Source organism: Aphelocoma coerulescens, chromosome 28, assembly GCF_041296385.1.
Source record: "Aphelocoma coerulescens isolate FSJ_1873_10779 chromosome 28, UR_Acoe_1.0, whole genome shotgun sequence".
Taxonomy (NCBI): Eukaryota; Metazoa; Chordata; class Aves; order Passeriformes; family Corvidae; genus Aphelocoma; species Aphelocoma coerulescens.
The window spans coordinates 1,600,311-1,617,159 of NC_091041.1; the positions used below are offsets into that span (position 1 = coordinate 1,600,311).

At 60.5% G+C, this 16,849-nt stretch overlaps 1 protein-coding gene across 3 annotated transcripts; it reads left to right on the forward strand.

The window, feature by feature from the left end:
• Positions 1-4,606: 4,606 nt before the first annotated feature.
• KANK3 (KN motif and ankyrin repeat domains 3) lies at positions 4,607-16,226 on the forward strand. 3 transcript variants are annotated; one of them, XM_068996834.1, is made up of 11 exons: positions 4,607-4,712; positions 9,291-9,365; positions 9,657-11,393; positions 11,918-12,017; positions 12,158-12,355; positions 12,876-12,963; positions 13,300-13,519; positions 13,854-13,996; positions 14,223-14,423; positions 14,508-14,606; positions 14,785-16,226. In XM_068996834.1, the coding sequence occupies exons 2-11, from the start codon at positions 9,329-9,331 to the stop codon at positions 14,839-14,841; spliced, it is 2,880 nt and encodes a 959-aa protein (XP_068852935.1). In that variant the 5' UTR covers positions 4,607-4,712; positions 9,291-9,328; the 3' UTR covers positions 14,842-16,226. The 3 variants fall into 3 exon arrangements, with proteins under 3 accessions (XP_068852935.1, XP_068852936.1, XP_068852933.1); XM_068996835.1 differs by having other exon boundaries at positions 14,788-16,226; XM_068996832.1 differs by lacking the exon at positions 14,785-16,226 and having other exon boundaries at positions 14,508-14,738.
• The last annotated feature ends 623 nt before the right edge of the window (positions 16,227-16,849 follow it).

A 16,849-nucleotide genomic window follows, 5' to 3' on the forward strand; every position in this document is an offset into this window, starting at 1 on the left:
CCCCACCCTACTGCAGGACTGAAGTCACAGGAATTCACAGAGGCAGATGTCCCCCTCTCCAGGAGTCACCCCTTTTGAGGACAATCAGTGTGGGCACCTATTTTCAAAACCCATTTTACAGCCTGCTGGCTACATGAGGGCCCAGAGCCCCTAAAGGAATGGCCATTTTGAAGGAGTGAAGTGTTTCAGCCAAGAACACAGATTTTCAAGGCAACGCAGGATGCAAATCCTCCATGCGCAGCATGGTCCCAGTACCGGAATGTCCCAGACACGGGAGTATCCCACTGATGGGTCTCCCTGACCGTTGGGGTGTGTTAGGGCCCCATAAGAGCAGGACATGCCGGCCGTTGGGGCAGGTGCCCCGGCGCTGTCAGCGGGGCTGGCCCGTGGCCAAAGCAAACCCCAGCTGCGGAAAGCCCGCACGGCATTTCCCTCAGCACTGATAAGGCTGAGCTGCAGTCGCAGACACAAAAAAGCTGTCCTGGCCTTCCCCAGGCTAGCCGAGTGCTGTGCCAAGCACATCAAGGACTGCCCGAGATAAAAGCCCACGCCCGCTGTGCCGCACAGGCACGAAATGTCACCTGCAGCCGGCTAGATCAGAGGGGACATGGGTGGGGGGACAGGGGACAAGGGCATCCTGCACCTGGACTAGGGCTGGTCTTGCAGGGCCGTGCTGGGGACAAGAGGACGCACTGGATCCCATACCTTAGTGGAACGTAGAGGGAGGTGGCACGGGGCAGGAGGTCCCCAGGGAGAGGGTATCATTGCAGGTGCCACAGCATAGCCCTAGACTGGGTTCAGGGGGGTCTCCAGGAGGTGATGGGTGGTGGGAAATGGTAAGGCAGGAGGCGCTTGGCAAGGGGTCTGTGTGGTGGCTGTCCCGCTGTTGGGGTTTGGCTTCCCCCAATGCCTTCAGCCTCCATGCAAGCCCCTTCCCTGCCAGCTCAGCTGGGCCTCAGCACCATGTGTGCACCCACAGCTCCTCGGGGACCCTTCCCCAGGTCCTGCCAGGTCCTCCCCAGCTGGGGAAGCAGCTGCAGCTCCACTCTTGGGCTCTTTGTTTTGCTGCAGCAACCCAGAGAGGAAGGATCTGAGCAGAGAGGCAATGAGAGGAAACGAACTTTCTGTTCACTCCCAAACCTGCAGGCAGAAAACAAGGACATCCTGCTGGGGTGGCTGGGCTGGGACGCTGTGCCTGTAGGAGCACAGCATGCTGGGCTGGGATATTGCTGGCACTGACACCCTTTCCTACAGGGACTGGGCCAGACAGAGCCTCACAGCTTTTGCCTCTGGTCCCACGCCGTGCCTGGCCTGGCCAGCTCATTCATGGGGCCATGGAGGGGGTGGTGGAGCCAGGAGCCAAGCTCAGGCAGGCTTGGTGGAGCTGGAGCAAGCAGAGATGAACTCAGGCAGCCAGGAGATGGCTGGAACACATCTGATCATCTGTTTCCCAGGTGTACCCTGAGCACTCTCAGCTCCTCCCTGCCATGGGCCACAACTGGCCAGTCTGGACACCCAGGACTTCAGAGCCCACTGCCTCAGAAAGGATCGAGATGCTCAGGGCTGTAAGATCCTGCTGTGCATGGAGGTGTGCCCCCAGGGTGCCCAGGGGTCAGGATCCCACTACCCAGGGAACAAATGGAGTCATCCAGAGCTGCAGCAAGTGGAATGGCTTGTGATGCAGCACGTGGGGCTGCAGCCCTTTCCCACCAGCATCTACAGCAGCATTTCTCTGGGTCTCTCCATCCAAGAGCCATCTGAATGACACAGAATGACACAGAATGACACAGCAAATGCCTGCTTGTAGCCCGCCAAAAGCCTGGCCAAGCTTTGTGTGTTTTCTCATGTGCCAACACCACCCAGTTCCTGTGCTGTGTGCAGAGGGACAGGGATGCAGCCTGTTCTGTCAGCCTGCAGTCACCTCCAGCTCCCTGGGCTCTGTTCCCAGCACGCTGTGGAGAAGCACCCTGTGCTGGTGTGAGTCACAACCCATGCACACAGGCACACACATTTCCTACTGCCCTGATGGGAAAAGAGGCATGATCACATTCACAGTGCCAGTAAGGACTGACAGAGAGAAAAAGATTGGGATTCACAGAGAAAGCATTTTGAGACCTTCTTCTGGGCCAAAAAAAGCTTTTTAATGTATCTGATTCTATGAAACACATCAGCTCCTGGAGCTTTTTGTTCAGATGGACACTCTTAGGAGGGTCAGGGCTGGTTTTGATGGGCATCATGAAGGAACAGCTGTGCCAGGCCCAAAAGTGTTGCCATGAAAGTCAGCAAAGCCCCAGACAGCTGAATGACAACACTCCAGAACCAGGAAACCACCGAGATTTTTTGGCAGAGCTGCCCCTACAAGAGGAACAGAAGCCTGGCTAGCCCTCCCCACCCCTCCATGCAGGGTTATGGGAGAGATGCTGAACACAAGAGTTTGGTCCCATACTGTGGAAGTCCCTGGTCCTTACCTGTAGCCTTTCCCAGACTGAGCGTCTGTGCATCTTTCACCCACACAGGCACCAGTCCTAACACCCACAGCCTCACAGCTACACTTTGGTTAACCCAGACCTTGGCACAGGTGTGGACGCAGCCACTGCCATTTGCCTCCAAGCCTGGGTTCAGCTACACCTGCTAGGCACTGCTGGCCCGGATGGGCAGGTGCCACAGCTCAGACCGGTCCTGGCTCGGCATCCCTGGTGCGAGGTGAAGCCACCACGCCAGTCGCCAGCCAAGGCTTCAGAAGCAATTTGCTCTGTGTGATCTGCTCCTGGATGCAGATGGGATTTATACGGGGTGTGAATACCAACCAGCCCAGGTGAGCTCTCTGGCCATGGCCTCATATTTGAGTCCCACATAGTTTCTGCAGAAAACAATGAATACTAGAAACAAGGGCTGTCCCTTGGGTTTGACTCTTCTCAGTGACCAGAACTTAAAGCCAGAGGAGTCTGATCCCTGCAGGGAACAATGCCATCCCCCTTGTTCAAAGGCTGCTGGTGAGTCTCAGCCTGGAAATATCTCTGAGCTGCCAGTTTTGTGATCCAGTACCACATTCAGGCGGCCCCAGGGCTGTATTTCCTTGGTGGTGCTGGGTGGGTGGTTCGAAGTCTCCCCACTCTTCTACATCTCAGCCCCCGTGCTGGGGTGGCAGCAGTCACGTGGGGGTCTGGCACCCACAGAGCTGCAGTGACATCACTTTCCCAAGCTCATGTTTCCTCAACTCCTCCTTTGTTGTTTTTTCCGCTTTGCGGGGAGGAAACTAGAATTGATGCCTGGAGGTGGGTGACATTTTTGTCAGATGTCCAAGAGCAGGAGTGAGGGACCTGGACGTGGGCCCATCATGGAGCTCTGAGCCAGGATGTGGGGCATGAGCTCCACATCACATCTGGGCACTGGTGGGACTTGGCTCATGACACCAGACTTCACCTTCCCTGACCTGGACAGAGAAGGTAAAGCCGCACGGTGCAGAGGAGCCAACCGATTTCTTCTGCAAGCAGTCAGTGAATCGGCAAGAGCAGTGCTATTCCAGACCTGCGCTGGAGACCGATTGAGGGCGTGAAATCACCAAGTTCATTACCACAGGATGCTGGGGAGGCCAAGTATGTAAATGGATTGGAGAGGGACGAGGTCTGTCCGTGGAGGTAGATCATTAGAGCTATTAAGGTACTTCCGTCCGGATGCAAACCCTTTCCCAGGAAGTCCCCAAATTGCCAGCCAGCAGCTGGGAGGGACGTCGGGAAGCACATCTTGTTTCTCCTGCTCTTCCCGTGAGTAGTGTTACAGAAGAGCCAGACATGGAAAAATACCCCTGAGGTTCAGAGCTGAAAAGGAAAGAAAAAGAGGCAAAAATCCTTGCTGAGGGTTTCAGCACTGAAAGAGTTTGGAGCAGTCAGTGAGGGCAAGCTCTAAGGTGGGGAATGGCCGGGGTCCTTACGGGATGGGGGAGAGCCCAGAGCTCGCGGCTGAGCTACAAACACGGGAAGCAGGCGCGGAAGAAAGCTGGCAAGAAAAGGAGACAAACAGCCGCTGCTGGGACGGGGAGGGCTGCCAGGAACCCGGCGGGGCCAGGCCCGGGGAGCCCAGCCAGGGCCAGAGGCACACCGCTCCCGGCCATGCGTGGGACGCGGACAGGATGTGCGGGGGGCGGCTGTGCTGGGGGGAGCACGATGGTGCACAGAGCTGGACCCCAGCCACCCGCGGGGCCCCGGGCAGCAGCGGGGTTGAGCTCAGGGCAGAGGATACCCCAGCACCGGGGTGATGTGGGCAGGGGATCCCCCTTTCTGCAGGGTCACCATTCCCGAGGTGGACAGGTTAGGAAGAATCCCGTCCCCAGGGTGACTGGAGTAGGCGCACCCCATCCCCAGGGTAATCAGGACAGGGGACGTGGGGGTGACGAGGGTAGGGGACACCCCTCCCCCCAGGTGACCGGGACGGGGCACATTCCACCCCGGGCGGCCACGGGGACAGCGATATCCCCTCCCCAGGCGGAGAGGGGGCCAGCGGGGATGCCGCGGGGCGAGCGGCCGGGGGCGGTCTCCGTCCCGTCGGGCCCGGGGCCGGTCCCCGCCCGCCCCCGCCCCGCCCCGGCCGCTCCCGCTCCCGCCCGCCCTCGGCCCGGGGCTGCGGCGGGCAGCGCTGCCCGGCGCCGCGCAGCAGCCCGAGAGTCCCGGGCCCGGGGCTGTGGCCCGGCTGTAGCCCAGGAGCCCGGCGGCACGGTGAGGGGCGGCGGGGACCGGGCGGGACGGGACGGGCGGGTCCGGCGGCGGCGGGGCGGGGGCTCGTCCCGGTGGCGGCCCCCGCAGGGCCCCGCAGCCGCCGCCGCCGCCCGGGGCCCCCCGAGGGGCCGCGCTGGAGCCCCGGCGGACGCGGCGGGACCGCGGCGGGATGGGGCGGCCCCGGCGTCCGCCGCCCCGGGGGCTCCGCCCGAGCGGCCCCGGCGGCGGGAGCGGGAGGGGAGCGGGGCCGGAGCCGGGCTGGGACTCCCTCTCTCCGGCTGGCGCCGGCGGGGGGCCCCCGGGGTCTCCTGGGCTGGGGACGGGCTGTCTCCCCGACGTGCGGGTGCCTGGAATGTGCTGCTGGCACCCCGGGGTGCTGGAGGTCGCCCAGGGGTGCCGGGAACCCGTAAGGTTGGGGATGCTGGTGGACTCCCTGGGAGCTGGGGAACTGCAGGGCTGGGGGTTCTGGGGACTCCCTGGGGTCCTGGGGACCTATTCGGGCTGGGTGTGCTGTGGGTTCCCCGGGTGGTGGAACCCACAGGGCTGAGGCTGTGACTTGGCACCCCAGGCTACTGCAGGCCCCTCTGGGGTGCTGAAGGGCACGGGGGTGCTGCGGGGTTTGGAGTGCTCCTGTGTGCACATGGAGAACCCACCATGGGGCTGTGCACGGTGCTCTGTGTGTACCCCAGCTGTACATGGGCACCCTGGGTGTAAATTTAAGCATTTCATCTCCGAGCCCCTCCTGACAGCAGGATGAGCCCAGGCCATTGCTGCTGATCCCATGTGTTGTCAGCAGCCCCGAGGGAATCGGGAGGTGTTGGTGGAAGGTGCTGGTGGGCAGTTGTGGTGAGGATCGAGGAAAGGGGTTGATGTTCTCTAGTGAAGCTGTAGGGAGCCTATAGGGCTATAGGTGTGAGGGGGCTGGTAGAGCTGATCCCCACGGGCGTGAGTCTGTGTGTGGACTGTACACCTGTTGTCCAGGTCGTGTGTGAGCTCAGGGAGGTCCTTGAGGGGCTGGAGCGGGTGCAGAGTGTAGGCAGCCCCTTTGGCCTCCTAGCCAACTGGGCCATCAATGACAACAACTCCAGAAATAACAGTCCAGCCCTGAAATTAGGCTGTTGAGATGATCGAAGCATTTTCCTTTCTCTCCCTGGGTCAGCGTTGTGCACCCACCCACCTGGATCCGACTCCTCCAGGAGAAGCTCCAGCATAGACAGCGTGGCCAAGGTGGCCTGGGCAAATAGGCACAGGCCCCCCCATACAGCCCCTGCAGCAGGGGACAGGGACAGGAAGGTGTCATGAGCCCTGGGTACCTCCTGCTGCACCCAGCCACAGTGCTGGCAGGTGATGCTGCAGGTGACAGGCACGTGTGACAGCTGGCTGTGTGCGAGAAGCCCGAATCCTGGCAGGTTGCTGGCAGTGGAGGAAGCCGTGTGCTTGCTCGGTGATTTCCCTTTAACTTTGGAACAGCCTCAGTTCCAAGCTTCAGGGCTTATCGCCTGCGCAGAGCTACGAGGGAAGCGTGTCTGGATGAGAGAAATCAAGTTGCGCTGGCCAGGGCTGCTCTGGACTCTGTTCTTCTCACATTCCTCATGACCTCAGTATTTTGGCTCAGGAGGAGAGCTGGGGAGAACCCTCCCTGTGTCCAGCCCCGGCTGCGCCGGTGGAGCAGCTCGCGCTGCACTGCAGCAGGTGGTTGAAGCGGGCCGAGGGCTGCTCCAGCTGTGCCCCTGGAGAGGGAAAGGGCCCAAAGGTCGCAAGCTTTGGGAGCAGCTCCCCCAGACCTCTCCTCTGCCAGTCCAGGAGCTTGGGAACCCCAAGGGGAAACTGCCCCATGAGGCCAGGGGTCCCAGAGTGCTGCCTGCAGCTGGGGCTGGGGCATGAGGACCAGGTGGTACCTGGGCTGTGCCAGGGTGCCCAGCCTCCCTCATCCCTGGCATGACTTCTTATTGTAACCGAGCGGAGCAGCTCCAGTTTTGGCCCCAAGTTTCTCATGTTGGCAGTGGTACAACAGCACAAGGGGAAAATACAGGTTTGAGCCCAGGGCAAAGCATAGCCCTGCCTTCACGGAGGTGGTTGGGTCCCTGCACATCCTCCACCTCTTCCCCTCGCTGCCAAGCCTTCCTGCCAGTCCTTTGCTTGTACCATCCTGCTTTTCTGTCGAAACACCAGGGCTAGAAACAACACTCATTGCTTCCAAAGGGAGCTGCGATCATGTAAAGGCCCCCCTCAGGGGTCCATGTGCCCAGCCCCTTCAGCAACCTGCACCAGTGCCCAAGGGAGCAGCTGAAGCTGCTGAAAATCAGCCTTTGGCACCAAAGTGGCCAGTACAATTAGCCCCACCAAGACTTCAGCCCACGTGGAGGGCGGCTGCCTGAGTGGTGCCATGGTCGTGGCAGCCAGGTCTGGCTGGTGCTGACAGTGGCTGGGCCCCAGGTGCGAGGGCTCAACCTGCTGCACACTGGGACCATCCGCCCCCACTGCTCTAGTCCAGCCCCACGCCTCTTCCGCAGCCCAGGGACAGTGTGCACGGCCCAGGGAGCTTGGGAGGTGTTTGCACCTCGCAGGAGGGTTTGAACATCATGGGGTCTCTGGGGCCATTTGGACGTGGTTGGGAGCTGGCAGGTCCCATCACCTTTTTTTGGAGCTGGATGAAGACAGAAACTCCTGCCCTGGGTCCAGCCCATCCTGTCAGACCAAAAGAAGTGGGGTCTGGAAGCAGTGGGAGGATGTCCCCCACAGTCAGGATGCAGCTACTGACGTCAGCTGAAGGGCCATAGGAGGTGGCAGGTGACGAGCAGCCTGTCCCCAGCTCAGTGGAGGGGACACCAGAGCAGTGCTGGTGCAAAGGGTACCTTTGCTGCTGGAGTGGTGTGGGAGGCCTCCAGGCCTCGGCAGAGGAGGTTTTTCCTGTCCCCAGGCAGGACAATTCCCGGCCAGGCAGCGGAAGGGAGCTGCCGGCCACTTCCCCCCCGAGGAAACGCACCCGCTGGCTCTGGCTCCTGTTGCTCTCTCTTCCTCGTTTGATTTACAACGTGTGTGGAGCCCGGCGGGAAGTTTGTCCTGGCCCCAGCACTGTTTAATTACCTGCAGCAAGGGCCGTGCAGAGGAGGAAGCCAAACACTTCCCAGGGTGGGAGGGATTACACGAGGTGGGGGATGTGTGGACACTTTTGGGCATGAAGCCAGCAGCTAGGAACGGTGGATGCCACATGGAGCCAGGATGTTCCCAGGAGAGGTGGAATGGGTGCCAGCTTGAAGCTGGGATGATCCTGAGGGAGGTGGAATTTGGGATGTGCATCGGCTGTGGATGAGCTGGCAGAGGAGTGGGAGAGCCCCAGAATCCATCCCGGTGACTGGTGGGAAGTGTTTTATCTCTGCCCACTTGGACTCAGCCCCCAACCCTGTGCACTGGGCTGGGGGTGGGAGGCTGCCGCGGTGCCCGGCCTGAGCCTGGCCTGGTGCTGCCACAGCTGCTCTGCTGGCTCCACGGGGTCAGGGCGAGCCGAGGGCTGGCGGCTGCAGCGCCGGGGCCAGGGAGTGGCTGCGACATCAGCATGAGCAGCGGGTGCGAGGGGCGGATGTGGGTGTTTCTGTGCAGCCAAGGCCAGATCCTGCACTGTTCCCTGGGCAGCGCTGAGCCTCAGCTTGCCTGAGGGCTGAGCCCAAGCCACCATTCCTTCGTGGCATTCCTCCTCCCCTGCTTTCTTCTCAAAATAGTCCAATGCCAAATGCTCTGCCCACCAACAGCTGCTCAGCCACCTGTGCCCCATGGGCAGAGCTACCGAGACCCTGATGCCATGCACAGCAGCAGTGGGCGCTCCCAAGGTGCTGTTGTCCCATCCTGCTCCTGCCAGGAGCACTTCACACCTGGGCCCCAGCATCCAGATTCTGCCAGATGTTGCAGCAGGACCCAGCTCAGTGCTCACAGATGGTGGCATCCCCAGCCATGAGCTCACCTCTGGACCACAGCTGTATCCTATTGGCTCTCCTCCAGCATGTCCATGCCTGGCTCCTGGGAAAACCAGGCTCCCATTTCATTCCCCTCTGCCTTATCCCATGTTATTGACAGGGAAAAGCAGTCAGGTCTCTCCTGGAGGTCATTGGCCCCTCAGGACACCCCTGAGGCCTTGTGGCCTGGGCAGCAAGAATGGACATCACACGCAGCACTGATGGGTGCTGGCAGCTCCCTGCAGTCTTTGCCGAAGCATCGGTTCCCTTTATCCAAAGCAAACTTCGCACTGAGTATTGCACCTATACAGGTTTCAGCCTCCTTTTTTTCCTGGCCTGCTCCCACTGTATGGCCAAGCTCCAACTCGTGACCCTCGGAGCTGGCAGCATGGCCATCCCAGCCGAGCTGCGGAGCATTCCTTAAATGTACAAACAATCCCGGCCCCACAGGCAGCACTGTGCGCGCCCAGCCACCGGCTCCAGTGTCAGCCCTGGGCTGGGGGAGGCCAGGGGACCTGGCAGATGGCAGGGGGCAGCCAGAGGGCTCTCCCCGGGCGGGCAGCAGGGCTGTGTGTCTGCCTGGGGCTCGCCAGCCCTGGGGTCACAGGGTTTGGTCTCGTTGTTGCAGGTTGATGGTCCCCTGGTCAGCAGCATTCTGGGGAGAAGATGGCTCAGCCGGCACCCCTGAACCAGAACCTCCCAGGTAAAGAGACCAGGGCTGTCTCCAGGTAGGGACAGTGGAAGGAGTGCGAGGGGGGTGGCAGGGCTGAGCTGTCCCCTCCCAGCCCCATGGAGTTCCTCACTGCAGCACCAACCCTGACATGGAGTGGGTACCCTGTGACACCCTATGACACCGAGGGTGCTGGAGACAGACACATCACACATCATGGAGGGGAGGGGCCTGCAGGCTGCAAATTCTGCAGTTATAACCCAGTTGGAAAAGCCGTCCTGTCTCTACCAGGTCCCTGCCTTACTGTCCCTGCTCCTCTTGCAGATCTTGGGGGCCCGTTCTTGTACCGGGACCAGGACGATGGAGAGAAGAGCTCGTATTCCGTGGAAACCCCCTATGGCTTCCTGCTGGACCTTGATTTCCTGAAATATGTTGATGATATTGAAAGTGGCCAAACACTCAAGAAAGTGCCACTGCCTCGCAGGGCAAAAGGGTCCCGTGCACCAGCCAGCACCCTGCGCAGCCCCAGCAGCCACACCAGCGCCTGGACCTCCACCGAGTCCCTCACCTCCACGGCCAGCGAGGAGGGCAGGACTGCGCTGCTGCTGTCCCCGCACGGCCGAGCACCCCTGGAGCCTGCGAGCAAGCCAGCCTCCCACCCCATCTCACCACCACCAGTACGGCTGCTTCCACCTCCCACCCGCAAGTGCCTTGTGCGAAACCCACGGGTGGAGAAGACCTTGCTGGAGACCAGCAGGAGGCTGGAGCAGGAGCAGGGCCATTTGCAGGATACTGGCGGTGCCTCCCACAGTGGCCTGCCGGGCACCCTGAGCCAGCCACCCCACTGGGTGCCAGTGGGCTCCGAAGGCCAGGCGGGCTGGGGCCGGGTGAGCCCTGGCAGCTCGGGGCGCAGCACTCCGGCTGCGGGGCTCAGCACGGCCCCGCTGCAGCACGTGCGGGAGCAGATGGCTGCAGCCCTGCGGCAGCTCCGGGACCTGGAGGAGCAGGTGAAAACCATCCCCCTCCTGGAGATGCAGATCTATGAGTTGAAGAGGGAGAAGGCAAAGTTGCTGGAGAAGCTGTCGGCAGAGCCTGGCGAGGCACTGTATCACCCCTCTGGCTCTGAGGCAGGGGCAGGGGCTGAGGAGCCGCCCCGCACGGGGCCAGAGAGTGAAGCAGAGCCAGCGAAGGGGCGAACGAGCAAAATTGTAGAGCTGAGGAAGCTGACAGAGAAGCTGGCTGTGCCGGAACGGGGCGTCAGGGCTTGGCCAGGCAGGAGCCCCAGGGTGGCTGAGAGGCCGTGCCGCTCTGTGGCAGTGGGTGAGGACCGGGCCATGACAGATGCCGTCTTCTACTACCGGTCACAGCAGGAGAGTGGGGATGCACCAGACGGCGGCACACGGGGACGCAGGGATGTAGCTGTCTGGGTGCTGGAGTCCTCGCTGGGGCTGGCCACTGAGGCGGAGCGGGAGCTGGAGCTGCTGCAGCAGACGGTGGGGCACCAAAAGGACGTGATCACCATGATGGAGGGGCACCTGCAGGAGGCCACGCGGGAGCTGGAGGAGCTGCGGCTGGAGGTGTGCGCCCGCCGGCCCCACGGGCAGGCGGACAAGGAGGTGATGGCCAAGCCGCAGGTGGCCGAGGCGCTGGTGGAGGCTGCGGTAGTGATGCAAAGCCGGGCAGCTGGCGACCCCCCAGAGACGGCAGAGGCAGGCGTGGAGTGCTGCCCCCCGACCTCCTGCGTCGCCGTGGGCTGCTCCCCCAACGGGCGGGACGTGGCAGTCGGACCCGATTCAGCTGCCAGCTGCGATGACAAGGGCAGCCAGACAGATGTGGGTGGCATTGTCCTGGCAGGAGAGGAGAAGGAGCCTGGTGCGGGCAGTGTGATGGAGCCTGGCCTGGGTGACAGCCTGAGCAGCCCCTCAGTGCCGGGTGCAGGAGCAACAGGGGGGATGTGCCCAGACAGCCAAGCCCCTGGGCCAGCTGTGCTGGAGACGACACACAGCAACTGGGACCCATCCCCAGCGCAGGACAGTGGAGCTGCCCCAAGCCCTGTGGCCGGTGAGTGTCACCAGGAATGATGCCAGGGTCTGGATTGGAATGTTCCTGCAGGAAGAGAGAGGATGGCCCTGTCGGGGACAACGCCTGCAGGGCCAACTCTACTCGTGCCCCAGCAGTTGCCCATGTCCCTTTCATGCCTGCCCAGGGGTCTAGGGGGTTTGGGGTGCTTGGCTAGCCCCAAGGAGAGACTGTTTACAAGAGCATGTAGTGACAGGACAAGGGGGAGTGGTTTCAAAACGACAGCAGGTTTAGGTTAGATATTAGGCAAAATTCTTTACTGTGAAGTGGTGAGGCCCTGGCACAGGTTACCTAGAGAAGTTCTGGATGCCCCATCCCTGGAAGTGTTTAAGGCCAGGTTGGATGGAGCTCTGAGCAACCTGGTCTAGTGGAAGGTGTCCCTGACTATGGTAGTGGAGTAGGAATGAGATGATCTTTAAGGTCTCCTTTAACCCAGACCATTCTGTGATTCTGAAATTCTATGATTCTTGCTCACTGGCCCTTGACATCCATCTCTTTCCCTGTAGGAGCCCTGAAGTCGATCATGAAGAAGCGGGATGGTCCTCCCCGGAGTGAGGCGGAGGGCAGCAAGAAGAGCCTGCAGTTTGTGGGCGTGCTGAACGGGGAGTACGTGCTGAGGGGCTCCTGCCACCCCTGTGAGCCAATCCTGGTCCCCTGCATCCCTGTCCTGGGCTGGGGCCAGTGGCAGGGCCTGAAGGGGGCCAGGCTGGTGCTGTGTTGCCACTGAGCATCCTCCTTCTGTGCAGGTATGAAAGCACATCCAGTGAGGAGGACGAAGAAGGCAACAGCTCCTCTGAGAAGGCTTCGGCCAACAGCTCCAACAGTTCGGAGCAGGGAGACACCGAAACCTCGGAGGAGGAGGCCGGAGAAGGCACGTGCGAGCCCAGGCTGGAGTGCAAGGGGACTGATGTGACCCTGCTGGAGCCCCCTGAGGTGAAGGAAAAGTAAGTGCCAGTGGGGAAGGCTCCCTGCTCCCTGGCCCTGTGCAGCTGGGAGCCATGGCACTGGCCCTGCCAGCTCGGGGCATCTGCCCCAGCTTCAGTGCCACTGGTGGGAAAAACCCATTCAGCTCCCGCAGAGACCATTCAGCAGAAAACAATCCTTCCAGTTTCTTGGGTCTCCTAAGGAAAGAATGAGAGGCCCCGGATGCCCCTTTGCTGCAGAAGATAGTTTAGAGGGGGACAAAAAAACCCAACAGCCTTCAATAGCATTTTTCAACAAAAGGAAAAAAATGTGGCCTAAGAATGGGTGAATTGTGCCCGAGCACATCCATATAAGGCTCCGTTCTATGGAGGTTTGCAGAGGCTGAAGCAGCCAGGGTGCAGCCACCAGGCTGGAGGCTGCACTCTGGGGACCTCGTGGAGTTATAGGCACTAGGGAGCTCTGCAGGGGAAGTCAGGGTGCTCCACAGGTTTGGTGGGGTGATGCAGCCCCACACTGCAGACATCCTCATGCTCTCCACAGGTTCGAGCTGAGCCCCAGGATGAGGGAGGCCTGCCTCATCGTCAAGACCCACCTGGGCCACCCCGGTGCTGCCAAGAGCAAAGAGGTGGTGAGTGGAGCACTGGGGTGGGATGGCTTGCCCAGCCCCTGCCAACATCCCCCAGAGCTGGCCCTACCCAGAGAGGGGCCAGCAAAGCCTGGCTCAGCACCTTCCCCCAAAATACACCCCTTTGCTCCAGGGTTTGTCCCAGATACCGCAAAACCCATGTGGACTCAGCTCAGGCCGTGCCCAGCATGGGTTTGGGCAGTTCAGGGTCCTGCTTTCACCCACCCCCTCTGGAGCAGGGATTCTGCTGCCCCCCACCTGGGCTGGCAGCAGGGGTGGGTGCCAGGGTGTGAGGCCATGCAGAGGCTTAGGGGGAGCTCAGCCCCTCTCTGCCCACAGCTCGCCAGCAGCAGCCTGGTCCTTCAGGAGTGGTTCCGTCTGTCCAGCCAAAAGTCGTCCGTCCCCGACACAGTTGCCAACCACCTCCTGGCCTTTGCCGAGGTCTCACCAGCTCTCCTGGCCCACGTGGTGAACCTGGCAGACGGGAATGGCAACACGGCCCTGCACTACAGTGTCTCCCACTCCAACTTCCACATCGTGCGGCTGCTGCTGGATACGGGTCAGTGCCCCCCACCCCCAGAAACATCCCCTGGCCACCATCCCACTGTATCCCAGGTCATGGCCTGGCCATGTCAGCACAGGCAGAAGGCACTGGCAGTAGAGGGGCAAGAAGAGCTGCCCCAGGCTGTCTGTTCATAGGTGTGGGGATAAGCAGTCACCCCAGTCCGTTTGGGAGACCAGATTTGATGGGGGAGATCCATCAGCAGTTCTGTGCCTGTGGGATGGCTCACAGCGCCCTGGGCAGGACTGTGAGGGGGAGCCAGGCACGTGGCTTGGTCCATGTCTCCCACCAGCCCTGCAGCATCCTGAGCCCCCTCTGCCCACTCCCGCAGGGATCTGTAACGTGGACCACCAGAACAAAGCTGGGTACACTGCGCTCATGCTGGCAGCACTGGCAGCCGTTGAGCAGGAGGAGGACATGAACGTGGTCAGGAGGCTCTTCAGCATGGGCAACGTCAACGCCAAGGCCAGCCAGGTTGGTGCGAGCTGAGGGCCACCCCATCCTGATCCTCAGCTCCCACCCCCAAGCAGATGCCAGAGCCACACTCGGCTTTTCCAAGGGCAGGCCAATGGCTCCAAAACCCGGAGGTGTCAGCACATAGGGAGGGAGGGGGGCTGTCCCAGCAGTGGTCCTGTGGTGCGGGGACAAGTGGGGAGCACAGTGGGGGCAGGGGTGGCCTGGCAGTGTCCCTTCCTTGCAGGCTGGCCAGACGGCGCTGATGTTGGCCGTCAGCCATGGCCGGCAGGAGATGGTGGAAGCCCTGCTCGCCTGCGGGGCCGACGTGAACCTGCAGGACGAGGAGGGCTCGACCGCGCTGATGTGCGCCTGCGAGCACGGCCGCGTGGAGACCGTGAAGCTGCTGCTGGCTCAGCCCACCTGCAACATCTCCATCGTGGACAGTGTAAGGCTCTGCCACTGGGCCTGGGCAGCCCACACTACGTCCTGTCCCCAAACCCCTTTCTACGTGCTCTCCCTTACTTTCTAGGATGGTAACAATGCTGTTGCCATCGCGCTGGAGGCTGGTCACAGTGACATCGCCACGCTCCTCTACGCCCACCTCAATGGCAGGAAGGCGCAGGCACCTGTGAGTACCACACCACTCCCCACGGGAGGGGAAAGGGCTGTGACACAGATGAGTGTCTCCAGGAAAAGGCTGCAGGAGCAAGAGCAGAGCATTTTGGGTGCCACATGCTCAGAACAGCCCTGCTGGCCCTGACCAGGAGTCACTGGAGGGGTCTCTGATGACTCTACTCTCTCTGCAGCAGGGGATGTCACCGACAGCCACAAAGAGCCCTGGGAGTCCAAAGAAACCAAATTAGAGTGACCTTGGGATCCAGCCAGGGGCCACCATCAGCACTGGGCTGTGATTCACATCCCCTCACCTGCCACCCCCTCTGTGCCAACCCGCTCCCTGCAACTTCAGTCCCATCACAAGCACCATCCCTGGGCCTCCCTTGCCCGTCTCTTCTGCTGGATGCAGCCCATGCACAGCCACCTCACTGCACCAAGTGACAGGAGCCAAGTGACCTCAGGGTGGGACACACGGGGAGCAGAAGCCACCCCATCCCCTCTGCTCCCTGCTGTGACCACCGGAGCTGCACCACCTCTGAGCCCTCTGCAAGGAAGGAACAGCAGAGAAACAACCCAGCAGAAACAGCACCGGGTTTGTGCTCTCTGGCAGCTCCCAGACAGCAGCCAGTGCCAGTGACATGGAGCCAGGAGGGCCACGTGACGGCTCCTGGCCCCGGCAGGGACCTGGTGCTCTGCAGGCACATCCTGTGCAGCAGTGGGAGAGGGAATACTGCCTTGGATAGGGGCTGGGAGCACTTCCAGACTCAAATACTTGCCCTTCTTTTCTGGCATTTCCTTTCCTGGCTGAAATCAGATTATTTTTTTCTTTTCTAGCACATGCACACAAAGCAAAAAAAAATTGTATTGCTTGGCCAAAGGATGAAGTTCAACATGAAATCACTTGGGATTTGATTTGCTCAATGGGAGCAAGACCTCTGAGCAGTTGGGGTTGGTTGCAGCCAAGGAACAAAAGGGGCTAAGGGCCAAGGATGCATTTGGCAACTAAGCCTGCCTAGCTGATAACCCACATGGGGAGCAGGTCCTTCTCCCAAGGGAGAGAGACCAATTACCTCCTCAACATTTCCCCAATTAACCAGTCCCACAGGCTGTGCAGACAGCCAGAGCCCACAGCCAAGTCCCTCTCTGCCCACTTCCCATCCCAAAAGGGAGGAGAGCAGCTGACAGCAGCACCAGGAAAAACACATGGGCCGGAGGAGCTCAGAGCACACAGGTAGAGCCTGCAAAGGGGAACACGCACGTCAGAGAACATGTGTCTGTGCAAGTGTGTGAGTGTCCTGAGGGGTGGGAACAGAGTTAAGGACAAGGACTGCGAGGAACAAGGGTTTTGCATGGGAAGGCAGCTCTGCTCTGAGCCCTTCACAAAGGTAATGTGTCACAGCCCCCATTCCTGCTCCTTGGCCCAGCCTCACCACTTCTGCCCCTGCCTGATCTGGTCTGAGCTGGGGAACCCCACGACCCTCCCCAGAAACTTGCTCTTAGCTTTGCACTGGAGTTAATATACAGCGCTCACTGCCACTCCCTAATACACTACTCTGTTTACTGGTATTTCAATATTGGTGTTTATTTTTAAGATATAAATAAAATTTAAAGTTATTTTGAAATATTACAGTGACATCAGCAGTCTCCTGCCTCCTTGTCTGGCTCACAACAAACCCTGCAAGAGCTGCAGCAGAGGCACAGCCTGGCACAGCCCCTGACCTGAGCAGGGGACCCCACATTCCAAGTCATTCACTGCAAGTTTATGCACTGGCTACATCCCTCCGTCTGTTTTCTTCCTGCTGAGGTGTCCCAGGCAGGTGCAGTGGTGTCTCTGCCCATTTCATTCTGGAGGACCAAGACGGACGCAGGGCCAGCTGCAGCCCTGCACCACCCCTGGTTCTCTGTGATGCTCATATTACACTGCATCATTAAAGGGCAATCACCAGACCAAGTGTGAGGATGCAAATTGCCTCCCTCCTCATGTGGACAGAGACCAGGCTGACCCCACAGGGATATTCCAGAAGGGATACAGCTCTCTAAGCCACTCTATCCCAGTCACCCAGCACTCAGGGCTGGCAGGGGCCGGAGCAAACACTCTTGGGTCACTGCTGAAGCTGTAAGGAAATAAACAGCAGCCACAGAACTGAACTCTTGAGAGGAACTCTGGCACACACAACCAGTTCTGAGCTCTACGTCACACAAGCCAGGGAGCGCAGCCTTGTGCTAATGCTCTGAAACACCCCCCAACGAATCGTA